At 50.5% G+C, this 12,568-nt stretch overlaps 1 protein-coding gene across 1 annotated transcript; it reads right to left on the bottom strand.

The window, feature by feature from the left end:
• Positions 1 to 1,070: 1,070 nt before the first annotated feature.
• On the bottom strand, positions 1,071 to 12,333 carry Fmod (fibromodulin). The gene is made up of 3 exons (XM_027945688.2): positions 12,245 to 12,333; positions 8,562 to 9,553; positions 1,071 to 2,942 (listed from the first exon to the last, which is right to left on the bottom strand). Exons 2-3 carry the CDS (start codon positions 9,544 to 9,546, stop codon positions 2,791 to 2,793), a joined length of 1,137 nt encoding a protein of 378 aa, XP_027801489.1. The 5' UTR covers positions 9,547 to 9,553; positions 12,245 to 12,333; the 3' UTR covers positions 1,071 to 2,790.
• Between the last annotated feature and the right edge of the window lie 235 nt (positions 12,334 to 12,568).

Raw genomic sequence — 12,568 nt, 5'->3', positions numbered from 1 at the left:
TAAAGACAAAGAGGCGCCCGAGTCTGAAGGACAGTAGGTAGACTCTTGTTTCTCTCTTATGAAGCCCTGGATATGGAAATCATGGAAGCTGCTAAGAAGCAAAACTGAAAGGTAGAGGATTCCTCCTCATAGTGTGGGTAGCCCGTCCCGTGCGTCTTGTCTCCTCCCCCGATGTGGTCTCTTTCTGTAGAGGGCTCCAAGGTCCTCAGCTTTACTTACTGTCCTCTGAGACAGGCTGCAGTCATTGTTACGGTTTCTCTCTGGTCATCCCACACACTCACATTCCTGCCTAACTCTGGCTTCAGAAAATTACAGTCCAGTGGACTTCAGCTCAGGATGGAGTTGTGGCATTCAAATGTACTTGGCAAAGAATTTGGTATATATTAGTGCTTAGGAAATATGAGTTATTTCTCTATTAGAAAATAGTGAATTGTTGGGCTGGGATTGTGGCTCAGCGGTAGCGCACATACCTTGCATGTGTGAGACACTGGGTTCGATTCTGCACCACTTATAAATAAACAAAGATCTACCAACAACTAAGGAAAAAATATTTAAAAAAGAAAATAGTGAATTGGCCTGACAGTGAAAGCAGAGTCTGCCCTCCTTACTTATATGACTTTTTTTTTTTTTTTTTTTTTTTTTTTTTTTTTTTAAGAGTCTAGCACAACATCTGGCATCTAAAAGCCATTAAGAAAATATGCATTGAGAGGATGAAGGTTTTGCTATGCTTGGCTGCCCTCAGTTCTGCAGAGTAGCCACTAGAGGGCAGCAGCAGTTAAGACAACAATACCCAGGACCACCAGATCTGGAATACTGGGTTGAAGGAGAAAAATGCTAAAATGACTAAAAAAATTAACTTGCTTTTTAGCTTTTGGGTACCAAAGGAAGGGGGATGTGTAGATAGTAGGGCTGATGTTAGACTTAAAGAAGAACTTCCAGAATACAAAGTTTGTTAACTAGAGTTTTTTATACAGGCTATTTTTTTTTTTTTTAACCTTATCAGAATCTGCCCCAAACAGAACAGATAAAAAAGAGCTCATCCAGTCCAAGACCTATGTGACTCCACTAGGTTCCCCTAAGATAAACACTTAGTCTACCTCCAATGACTCCATCCTTGCAGATGCAATCGTAAAATAACTTTATTGGTCAGGTTGGTCACCACTCATGCTTTTCCTGTAACAAGGATCCTTTATAGGGACATGATGGTGTCCACATGCAGATGCTTTCTGGAGAGCCCTGGGGCAGGGGGCAGCCTTGTCCTCACATCAGAGATCCCTGGCTGAAATGAGCTGGTTTGGCTTTTGTGGATTTCAGGGTCTGGAGCTAAGAACATGGTCCAAGCATCCCCCTTCCCTTTCCAGGGAAGCAGCTCCCAAGCATACACAGAATCAGGGATGTAACGATATCTTAGTGGGGGTCCGACTCAGGCTAATGCTTCTTAACTGGTATTTGCCTCTGGCTGCCCAAATGGCTGTATCCCAATGTGCCCTTAAAAGCAGGTGGGTGAGGCCCAAGCAACGTGACCTTTCAGAGATGGGAAGAATTAATTGCTTTCCAGCCAAGCTGTGAAGCAACAGGCATCTTCTGTAATGAGGGCACAGCTCAGAGATGCGAAAGCAGAAGGGTTCGTGCCCAGCACGGGCCATGTTTGGAGGTAGCCCTGGGCTTCAGGGACCACACTGAGCATCTCCAGCAGTGCTGGTGCTTTTGACTCTGGCCTTGGGACAAATCAGTTAATACAGATCAACCACATCCTCCTGGCAGCAGGCAAGTCCAGGATTGGTTGGAAGACTCCCATCAGTATATAAAACCTCCCTGCTTGGATCAAAGTAGAGCTCAGTTAGCTTTATGGAGCTTTGAAAACCACATGGCCTCCACCATTGAGGATAAATATCCAAGCAGGGATGCAGAGAGGGGGCCAGAATGAAAGTGCTGGGCCTGCCCCTCAGTTCAGCCAATTTGCGGTGCATTTGTCCCTGGTATGGATGATGATGATAATCAGTCTGGCCTTTCCTCCTTTGAAATCTGATCTGACTGTAAAGAGCTGCTCAGCTACTAAAATATAGCTCAGTACGTTTATCTAAGCCGGAGGTTACTGTATCCCCTGGCATTAGGTCATGATGCTATCATGATGGCAGTGACCTTGGTCTGGTGGCTTTCCAAAGGGTGAGGCTGGAAAGCATAGAAGTGACTCTCGGTATCCATTCAACCTCAGACAAGTGTGGCTCTCTCCACAGGTTGCTGGGCAGATGCCCACAAGCCTCGGAGTCTCCTGAGGCACAGAGGAGGCATCTGTGAAGGAGGGTGAGTGGATGAGGTGGAGTTTGGAGGGGGGGCTGGGCAAGAGGTATATTTTGAGGAGCAATGAATGGGAGCCCCGAGTAACTGCGTAGCTGGTCTAAGCACATACAGAGGTCTGTCAAGTGCTGCTCCCAGAGGGTCAGACTGTTGGGCCCAAGCAACTTTTGAAGTTCCACAACATCAGGTCATCAGAGAGACTCAAGAGGAGTGAGACTATTTTGGGTTTGGAACTTCCAGGGACTACTCCCCCTGCTGCCCCTTTTGTCCCTAGAGACCGGAAAGCTTCTACCTAGGTCCTCAGCAGAAGCCTGCCTGCCGCCTCCCCATCCCACTACCTGCTGCCTACAGGGAAGAAGACTAAAGAGGAGCCCGTGGACTTCTGTCACATGTTTGTCCCAGACCTTCCAGCAAAAGCCAAACCAAACCATCAAGCCAAATGCAGTGGGGGGACGTGGGGACTGTACACCCAGGGCCCAGCGCGAGGGCCACTCAGATCTCGATGAGGCTGGCGAGGCGCAGGCAGAGCGGTGCGTCCACGGGCATCGCGCTGCGCTTGATCTCGTTGCCGTCCAGGCGCAGCACCTGCAGCTTGGAGAAGTTCATGACGTCCACCACGGTGCAGAAGCTGCTGATGGAGAACTCTGGGGGAACAAGAGGGGTGGGGCAGCCCGGGTCAGGGACAGGATGTGCGGTGAGGTTAGATGGCTTCTTTGAAGCTTCTCAGATAAGACTTCTGACGCAAGGGGTGGAACTTGGTTGGGGAGAGGGTGGGCGTTTCCCAGTCTTGGAGTCCTATCAACCTGCACCATTAGAGGACGGAACTAGGGACAGAGCTGGGGGCAGGGAGCTATGTCTGCTTCTGCAGATCAGCCACCTACGGCCCCCCACCCCCAACCCCTAGTCTGTACTTTTCAGGCCCTCTATGTCCTTGAGTGTCCTTCCTGCCAGGGCTTTTATTTTATTTTTTTCCCCCTCCTATCTGTGGGCAGCAGGGGGCAGCAAAGACCAAAGAAGTAGCCAAAGACCAGCTGCAGCCACTCTGAGGTTCCTGATGGCTTTTGGAGAGGGAGGGCTGTCCTGAATTGCTCTGAGAAGGAAGACTGAGGAAATGGAAGGACTTAAATCTTAAATAGCTCCTTCCACTTTGCAGATAGAGAAAGTGGCAGGAAATTAAAGAAATGAAATCCTGGGCTGAGAGACACGTGTCTGGTGCCAGAGCTTGGAGGAGATCACACATCTCCATTCTGTTACTGCCAGAGGGTGAGCCAGGTTAAGGTTCAAGAGGGCGGTGAACTCCAGCGCGCCTGCTGCTGTGGACCTCAAAGTCAAAGCACCTGCCTCTGCGCTCAGTAAGATTACAAGCCACCTCTTCTTTTCATCTTGAAAGTACCCTTTGTCAGGATTTACCCCCCAAAGCATGAGATATATATATATATATATATATATATATATATATATATATATATATATATATATATATATATATATATATATATATATATAAATATAAAACCAGGGATTGAGCCCAGGGGCACTTAACCCCTGAGGGAAGCCACTTCCCCAGCCCCTTTTTATATTTAGAGATAGAGTCTCACTGAATTTCTTAACCCTGCGCTAAGTTGCTGAGGCTGGTTTTGAATCCGTGATCCTCCTGCCTCAGCCTCCTGAGCCACTGGGATTACAGGCGTGCACCATCGTGCCTGGCGATAGTTCTGTTTTTAACAATTCTTTCCACAACCTGGCTCCGGCTGTCCTCTGGTGGATAAGCTAGTTCTTCCTCAGGTTGTCCTGCTGGATGGATAGCCACCTCTGTCTCCAGTCTACTGAGCCAGTAACTCGAAAGGAACAAGGCAAGAACTCAGAACAGCAACAGGGACAACAGAAGTCCCCGGGAATGCAGCCAGCACCTCTAAGGGCCAACTTCAGTGTGGTGGGTGAGGGTCAGGAGACTGTTCTGTCCTCTGCAAAGGGGGATTGGGTGAAGTCACCCAAGGGGTCTGGGCAGGTGACATGGGCACAGACTGGGAGTCGGGGGCTTCCCTCAGCTTGCAAAGGTGTCAGGAGCCGCATGTCAGTCTGGAGCCAGCAGAGGAGGAGCTGGAGGAAGGCTTTTGTAATCCTCTTCCTCGGGGCAAACTTGGGGGCTCCTCTTGGTGGCCGTTATGGGTGGGAAAGGAAGATTTCAAGGAAGATGGTATGGTGACAGCAGGCTGAGGAGGAAAGTGGGTCTTTCTTTCTTTTTTGGTATTGGGGATTGAACCCAGAGGTGCTTTACTACTGAGTCACATCCCCAGCCCTTTTCATTCTTTATTTTCAGACAGGGACTCCCTAAGTTGCTTAGGGCCTTGCTAAATTGCTGAGGCTGGCCTTGAACTTGTGACCCTCCTGCCTCAGCCTCCTGGGTTGCTGGGATTATTGGCTACCCTAGAGTGATGCCAAAGAATTTTTAATCATCCCTTTATAAGACAAATTGCAAAATAAGTATCACCAGGCCTAGCTTGTAAGAAAGCTTTTTTTGTTTGTTTGTTTTTGAGACAGGGTCTCACTACATTGCTTAGGGCCTTGCTCAGTTGCTGAAGCTGGCCTTGAACTTGCAATCCTCCTGTCTCAGTCTCCCAAGCTGCTGGGATTACAGAAGAAAAGTGTTTTTAAATGAGCACAGTCAACTGTTCCTGGCCTCTGTTAAGAACTGACCAAGATGAGCTGGGAATTTGTACCAAATGAACTTGTACCACAAACATAAGACAGACAACCCAGGCCCAAAGAAAAATCAGATGCTGGGAACCATGGAGGAGACTAGGAAATACCCTTCCCAGAGGGGCAGGAGATCTGGAATACTTTTGGGATGCTTCCTTTTTGGATGCAGGGAAGAGACTAAGGGGGAAAGCAGGCAGAGTCTGGGTTGCCCCTGGGTCTATGTTGTCTGTTTACAGGGGTGTGTGTGGGGGGGAGTGAACCCAGCTAAAACATCCCTTCCAGTTCTATTTGGGGCTGAGCTGGTGGCTCAGTGATATTCTTTCCCAGCCTGGAGCCCTCAGACTGTCTGCTAAAATCCTGGATTCCAGCTGTGGGTACATAAATACGGGACATACTTGTGGGGAGCTAGACACCCAGTATAATAGAGTCTCGCCACACTCTGGGCACTGGGAGCCCCCCTCTATCTTCCCCAAGCCATGAATAGGACAGGGCTTCTGCGAGCAGGCCCTGGTAGACATTTTCCAGCTCAGATTAAATACTGACATAAGTCTTTCCAAATTCCTCCTGGTGTACCCTCCCTGCTCCCCTGGTTCCCAGAGCTTCCGAAAAACATTTTGAGCTGTGTTTCCTTGCGGTTGCCAGGCTGGAAAAAGTGAGGGAGATAGTGGTGGGAGGGAGTGGGGAGGGGAGGACCCTGTTTTATTTCCTGCAGCCTTTGAGTTCTTTAAACTCTCCCTCAGAGAGCTACTTTGATCTCACTGTCACCACCCCAAGTCCCTGGCTGGCTGTGCAGGGAGATATCCTTCATATTCCCCTAGGAGAGGGGGGGCCAGCTTGGGGACCTGGCTTCCTGTTCATGGTCTTGGATCAGAGTGAGATTCCTCCCATTCTCAGTCAAGGTTGTCTGGCTGGACGTCCTTTGATATGGAAGGTAGGAATTCAAGGTCCTATTCTATGCAATCTGGCTGATCTTGAGAGATGAGTTTCCTTCTCTGTGCCTCAGTTTCCCCATGTTTGCAATGCAAAAAGCAACAACAAAAACTGTACCTGTCAACTTCCAAGTAGCAAAAAGAAAAGCTAACAACAGTTACTATGTATTGGTTTAAATTATGTGCTAGGTTCTAGATCAAGCATTTTACGTATATCAATTTACTAATTTCAGAAAGATGAGCCAAGTTTGGGTATAGTGGCTCATACCTGTGATCCCAGCAACCTGGGAGTCTGAGGCAGGAAGATCACAAGTTCAAGGACAGTCTGAGCAATTTAGTGAGACCCTGTCTCAAAATAAAACTTAAAGAGGGGCTGAGGTTGGGTGTGGCACATGCCTGTAACCCCAGGATCAAAGTTTGAGGCCAGCCTCTGCAATTTAGCAAGGCCCTATCTCAAACAAACAAACAAACAAACAAACAAAAAAAAAAAATTAAAGATTTAGGCATGAGTCACTTTGTTTATAGGAACAACAGTAAACAATAACTAGTAAAGGAGAGTAAGCTCAAATTGCACAAAAAGAGACTTGGGATAAATGCTGAAAATTTTAGGTTGTCTAAAAGGAGAAATTACTTTCTTGTTTTGGGTAATGGAGATTGAACTCAGGGCCACTTAACCACTGAGCCACATCCCCAGCCCATTTTAAATTTTTTATTTTGAGACAGAATCTCACTAAGTTGCCTAGGGCCTTGCTAAATTGCTGGGGCTGGCCTCAAACTTGCAATCCTCCTGCCTCAGCCCCCTGAGTCACTGGGACTACAGGCATGCGCCACCATGCCCAGCTGAATGAGGGGACTTGCTTGTAGGGCCTTAGGGACACTCATTAAGTAATTTTATATTCTAACAAGCGTTGGGAAAGGCAGACCATCTTATATTTCAGTGGCAGATGTGATTCTGCATGAAGGTAGAGAGGTGACAGGATGCTGTGACAAAGTCTTCCCTACTCCACCTTTCTCTAATTGTATGGTTAGGCACTAATTGGTTCTTTCTCAGGACAGCTGCTCTTTGATGTCACATTTTCGGTGTCAAACTTAGATGAAGTACAGCATACAGTGTGACATTTGTGATGTGACATCCTTCCTGGATCCAGAAAGGGAGGCAGGTAAGCAGTGGCAATTGCTGGGGAGGATGTGAAGGCGGCAAAACTGCGCATGCGCACCTTCTAGATAACGTAAAGAACCCGGCCCTTGGTCAGAGCCGGGAATGTGGATGGAGTAAGAAGCCCCCAGAGAAAGAGAGACCATTATTTCCCCCCTAAATAAAAACCAGTTTGGAATGTGCATGATGATGTCTAGCACTTCAAACTAACTAAAGGACCAGACGGACAGCTCTTCACTTTGCCTGCTCGGCTGCCACCTCCCTTACTGCCCCCTGAGGCGGGAGTCTCCCCTGAGGACTGTCCAGCCCTTCACATCTCGCTGAATGATTGATCTGTTCTGCGAGCGCAGGGGGAGAAAGGGGTGCGAGGGAGAGGCCCACTCTTCTCTCTCTGAACTTTGATGGTGCTGTTCCCTCTCAGCAGGCTCTACTTCAAAGCCCTCTGCCAGTGGTCATTAATGAGTCCCCCCTTTACGAGAGCAGAGGGCTTTGCTGAGAGGGAGGGAGGTTAAATGCTGGCTCAGTACCTTCCAGCTGAGATGAAGACATCAGAGGCCCTGGGGTAATGTAAGCACTTGGGAAAGGGAGGGAGATGGTAAGAGGAAGGCAGCCCAAAGGCAACTGGATAATTCAATTGGAAATGAATATTTTAGTTCTCGCAGGTAGAAAGGCAGCCTTTTTGCTGTCCTTAGGCATTTGCAGAGAAGTGTTTATAAACCAAGCACTGTCCTCTGCCCCCCAGGCTCTGCAGTGGTCAGCCTCATGTTATCCTGGGGAGGACCTCTGCCCTGCCACCAGGGGCTCCTTGGACTCCGGGAAGAACTGGCCAGAACAAGTGCCACATTCAGCTCTGTCCACCAGCTGTTAGATTTAAAAAACAAACACCAAAACAGGAGTCCCCGTCTGTGGCGGCAACAGTGAGTCAAGGGGAAACACAGCCTGCCCTCTTCTGGTGGGGGAGACAGGCAGGCAACGGGGATTCTTGGCAGCCATTTGCTCTCCCGAGGTGGACACTGGAAGTCAACCTTAGGTCTCCTTCTCTATGAACGGTCCCCCTCCCAACCTCTCCCAACTCATCTCTCACTGCTCCTGAATCTATGACCCCTTCCTTTCAGGAGGGCATTTCTGGCTGTCCCCTACAGATACTTGTTAAATGACTGGTACTGGTTCCTTCCCAGAATAGCTTTGTCCTGCCTTTCTCCAACATTTGCCCTCAGACCTCTCCACCCCTAGCTGAAATGTGCCTCTCCTGGGAGGCCATCTTCTGCCCCACCTGCTCCCCACTGCAAGATCTTGGTGCTGTTGTTGAGGATGAGTGTACTATTTTGCATGTATTTTTGCAGGGCTATGACTTGGTTTTCGGGTTGCTTCATTGCTACTGGTTGGTTCCCCTGGGCCTATTTTATTTGCATGCCACAATCACTCAGAATAGGTCTTTCCAGTGAAGTGGCCGCACAGCCCCTCCCCCCAAGTCTCACCGTTGATCCTGTTGCCTTGGAGGTAGAGGTTCTCCAGGTTGGTGTTGACCGGGGGGATCTTCTGCAGCTGGTTGTAGGAGAGGTCGAGCTCAAGGAGGCTGCTGGAATTGAAGGTGTTGGTGGCCAGGCCACTGTTGGTGAGACTGTTGTGAGATAGCCGCACATAGAGCAGCTTGGGTGATCCCCGGAAGTAGCTATCGGGGACAGTGAAGACGTTGTTGTGCTCCAGGTACAGCTGCTCAAGGGCTGAGGGCAGTCCATCGGGCACCCTCCGGAGGTGGTTGTAACTCAGGTCCAGCAAGATCAGGGACTGGAGACCCCGCATAGAACTGCCCACCTCCTGGATCTCGTTGTGTTGGAGGTACAAGGCCGTGAGGTTCTCCAGTCCCTCCAGAGCGTTGTTGGGGACCCGTGAGATCTGGTTGTGGTCAAGATGGAGCTCCCTCAGAGATCGAGGCAGCGGACCTGGCATCCGGGTCAGGTTGTTGTGATCCAGGTACAGCCTCTCCAGGTGCTTCAGCTTGGAGAACACCCTCCTGCCCACCTTATCACTGGTGATCTGGTTGCCATGGAGAGCAATCCAGAGCAGGCCAGTGGCATTGTCAAAGACACCTTCCTGGATGGAGGAGATCTGATTGTTCTGGAAGTAGACGTACTTCATGCGGGAAGGCACGAAGGGCAGGTACTTGAGGTTGCGGTTGTCACAGTACATGGCCGTGGGGAAGTTGGGGGGACAGTCGCATTCCTGGGGGCAGTCACGGGGCTCTGGTGGGGATGGAGAGCCATAGGCATAGGCTGGACCTTCCTCCACCCCGTAGGGGTAGGGGTAGGGGTCGGAGGGTTCGTAAGGGTAGGGTTCATAGGGGTCGTAGTAGGTGGACTGCTGGCTGCGTAGGTACTGGAACCACCAGTGGGAGTCTTCATCATACTGAGCCCCGGAGAGCGAGCAGAGCCCTGCCAGCAGCAGGAGGGAGACCCACTGCATTGTGTCTCTGCGGGAAGGAAGAGAGACAGAGCAAGCAGATGTGAGACCGAAGGGAGGCAGCAGGGCACGGCAGGCAAGCCACAGGCTCTGAGCTGTGCAGATGTGACCGTAGTGTCAAATGCCCTAGAGTAGGAGCCCTGCTCCTCCTAGGCCCGCTCTGTGCACTTGGTCCAGAATCTGGTTGTCTAGGGTGAGCCAGGTGTATTGCTCCTGGTCATAGAGTCACAGAAACAGACTTTGAGGTTAGAAGGAATGTGAATGGGGGCTGTATTTTTGGGGAGGGGCAGGTCCGCAGGGGCTTCTAGCACCATGAAGTTTCTGCTAGGGAATCTGGAAAGGCCCCAACATTCCATGTGTGGTGTGTGTGTATGTGTGTGTGTGTGGGTAGGCATGTGCATGCATGTGCAAATGCAGGGGGTCTGTACTCGTAGGCTGCTCTTCAGGCCTGAATCCAGTTTAGACTCTTTGGGGAAATAACATTTCCTAAGAGTCTAAGGAAAATGCCCCCTGGCTCTTTCCATGTCTCTAAGAAACCTCCAGAAGGGGCTGCGACATCAAAGGGGAAGATCTGAACTATTTCTGGAAGATATTTCAGTGTCTGGGACAGGCCAGGGGTTTCTGGTCCTGAACATCTGGGGAGGAGTGTCATCCCACTTCAGCCACCACAAGGCCTGGGCCACCTTCCAAAGTGCCATCGTCAGTCACAGTCTGCTGGGTGAGAAAACTCTCTCTGGTTAGCAGTTTGTGGCCACACATGTAACCTGGACTTCATTTAACAGTTACAAATCCTCTCTAGACTGGGGATACTAGCACCGGGTGTGGCACTTAGGAATGAATGCATGGGGTTGGAGTGAGTTGGCTTCTCTGTCCTCTGCGGTATGGTGCCTAGTGAAGTGTGAGCATGCTTTATGGTCCACTGTGGGGATTATGCAGGAGTGGAGTGAGGTCAACAGAAATGATTGAGGAACACTGGAAATTGGAGTACGGATCAGAGACGTAGGGTATGCCAAGGGAAAGTGACATAGGACAGGGTCTCCTATCCCAAGCTACTTGTTCCAGGTGATGACACCTAGTTTACAGGCTCCATATCCCCCCTCCCCTGGTCTCTGCTGGGCAGCCTGTCATCTTTGGGCTTGTGGGTGAGAACTGGGCAGACTGGGGGGGGGGAATGTAGGGTCTGGGGTCATCTAAGAGGGGAAATTGAAGGTATGGACAATGAGGGACCAAGGGATAGCACATCAGGCCTGGGTGCGCCCAGCCCAATTACCTACAGCTAGTGTCCTGCACAGCCTCTGTGGGCCATAGCACCTTCCAGAGTGTTACCCTTGGACAGAGAAAGCTTAGAACCTTTCTTGACTTGGAAGAGTCACATGTATCCCTCAAACCAACCTTGAGCTTTGCTAGGCTTAGCAAGTGTGGACAGGAGAAAGGAGTAGAGCCACCTACTGGCCATCGTTCCTCCCAGACCTCTCTATTCCTGAGGCCTGCTTCATCCCTTCAGCTCCTGGGCCTCAGAGGAATGGGCACTCTGGCTCATCCCGAGGAAGCCGCAGGCCTCAAACAAAGAGCCACAGTGTTTCTGAGAAGTAGACCCAACTGCCCACTGCCTGGGCAGGCTGGCTGGTCCCTGGACCTGGCCCGGAGAGACGACGGATGGAGCGGCCCACTGCCAAGAGCACATTTTTCCATGCACAGTTTTGGGCTGCCCCAAGACCAAGGTGGCTGTCTGGAGGACTGGCACAGTGAGCCTCTGTCTCGTTTCTCCTCCTTCCAGACTAGGCATCTTGGCAGATGAGAGCCACCTTCCTCTTCAAGACCCAGCTTTCCAGGGGCTGTGCATCCTGCCACTTTGGCCTTTCCTTAGATCCCCAGCTGTTGGAAGAGTTTGGAGGACCTTCTGCCTGTCCTCACCCCACCCCATCTCCCAGCGCTGCTGCTTCAGGGTTTATACTCCCACGTTCTTTCTCACAATGCAGGAGACCCTCCTGTGCTCCGAGTTTGTTGGGTACAGTTTCTAGCATTGACACTCTCTGAGTTGGGGGCAGCTGACTCAGGGACTTCTGCTGGTCTTCCATGTCTCTACCCTGGGGGAGACTTCTCCCTCCTATCAGAGTTGAGGAAGTCAAACCAGAAGCCATGCCCTAACCTGGGGAGGTGGGGTCCACCTCACTTCATAGCTCCCTGGACATGGCCTGTTCTTAGTACTTCTCTTTATTCTCTCCCTTTCACCCTAGCAACACACACACACACACACACACACACACACACACACACACTCACTCTCTCTCTCTCTCTCTCTCCACAAAATTTGTCCCCCTCCAACAGCATTTAGGTACCACAACCCCTCTCTAAGCGATGTTTCAGGAACACCCAGGGTCTACCCTCCCAAAGTGCCAAGTCCCAGAGTGGTAGGGTTTATGGAGCAGGGAAGTAGCTTCTGTGGACATCTGGTCCCTCACTTTTTCATGCCAGTGAGTTGGAGATCCTCCACACCCAGAAAGGGGGCTATAGGAAAAAAGCAAAATGCAGGAGCCCATCCCTCCTGTTCCTTTGCCCCTCTGCAGCATCCCTGGGGTCCTGGCCCAGGTGGAGTGGAGTGACTTCCCCCTGCCTACTTATCTCCACTCCTGTCTTTTTCTTTTATTTCTTTCATGGCATAACAACGGAAAAAAACCCAAAGTAAAATGATTAAACTTACCTCTAGTTGAACCTTTCAGAGTGATCAAGTCTCTGTGTCTGGCCTCCTTGGGTTGGAGAAGGTGTGAGAGAGAGAGAGAGAGAGACAGGGTGGCTACTGAGAGTGTGCGCGCCTGAGCCAGGCCAGGGCCCGCCCCCACATTCCTAATCAAATATCATGGAGAGAGGGGCAGAGGAGCCCGGATTCTGGCTTTTTCAGCTCTGCTGCAGGGGCGGAGCTCACACTCGACCGCGGCAAAATCTTTCTGTCCGCCTGACGCTATAAAAACCACCTCCTTTCCACTCACTTATCTTCCCTGAAGCATTGGCAGCCCTGGGTCTCCTT

Source organism: Marmota flaviventris, chromosome 12, assembly GCF_047511675.1.
Source record: "Marmota flaviventris isolate mMarFla1 chromosome 12, mMarFla1.hap1, whole genome shotgun sequence".
Classification (NCBI taxonomy): Eukaryota; Metazoa; Chordata; class Mammalia; order Rodentia; family Sciuridae; genus Marmota; species Marmota flaviventris.
Note: the sequence above shows the minus strand (reverse complement) of the source record. Positions and strands in the feature narration are given on the sequence as shown.

Excerpts from the sequence above, each read along its gene's own strand:
- Fmod (XM_027945688.2), bottom strand. The coding sequence starts at position 9,546 with ATGCAGTGGGTCTCCCTCCTGCTGCTGGCAGGGCTCTGCTCGCTCTCC. Across the intron at positions 2,943-8,561 it reads CCAAGGCAACAGGATCAACG|AGTTCTCCATCAGCAGCTTC; the intron begins GTGAGACTTGGG and ends TTGTTCCCCCAG.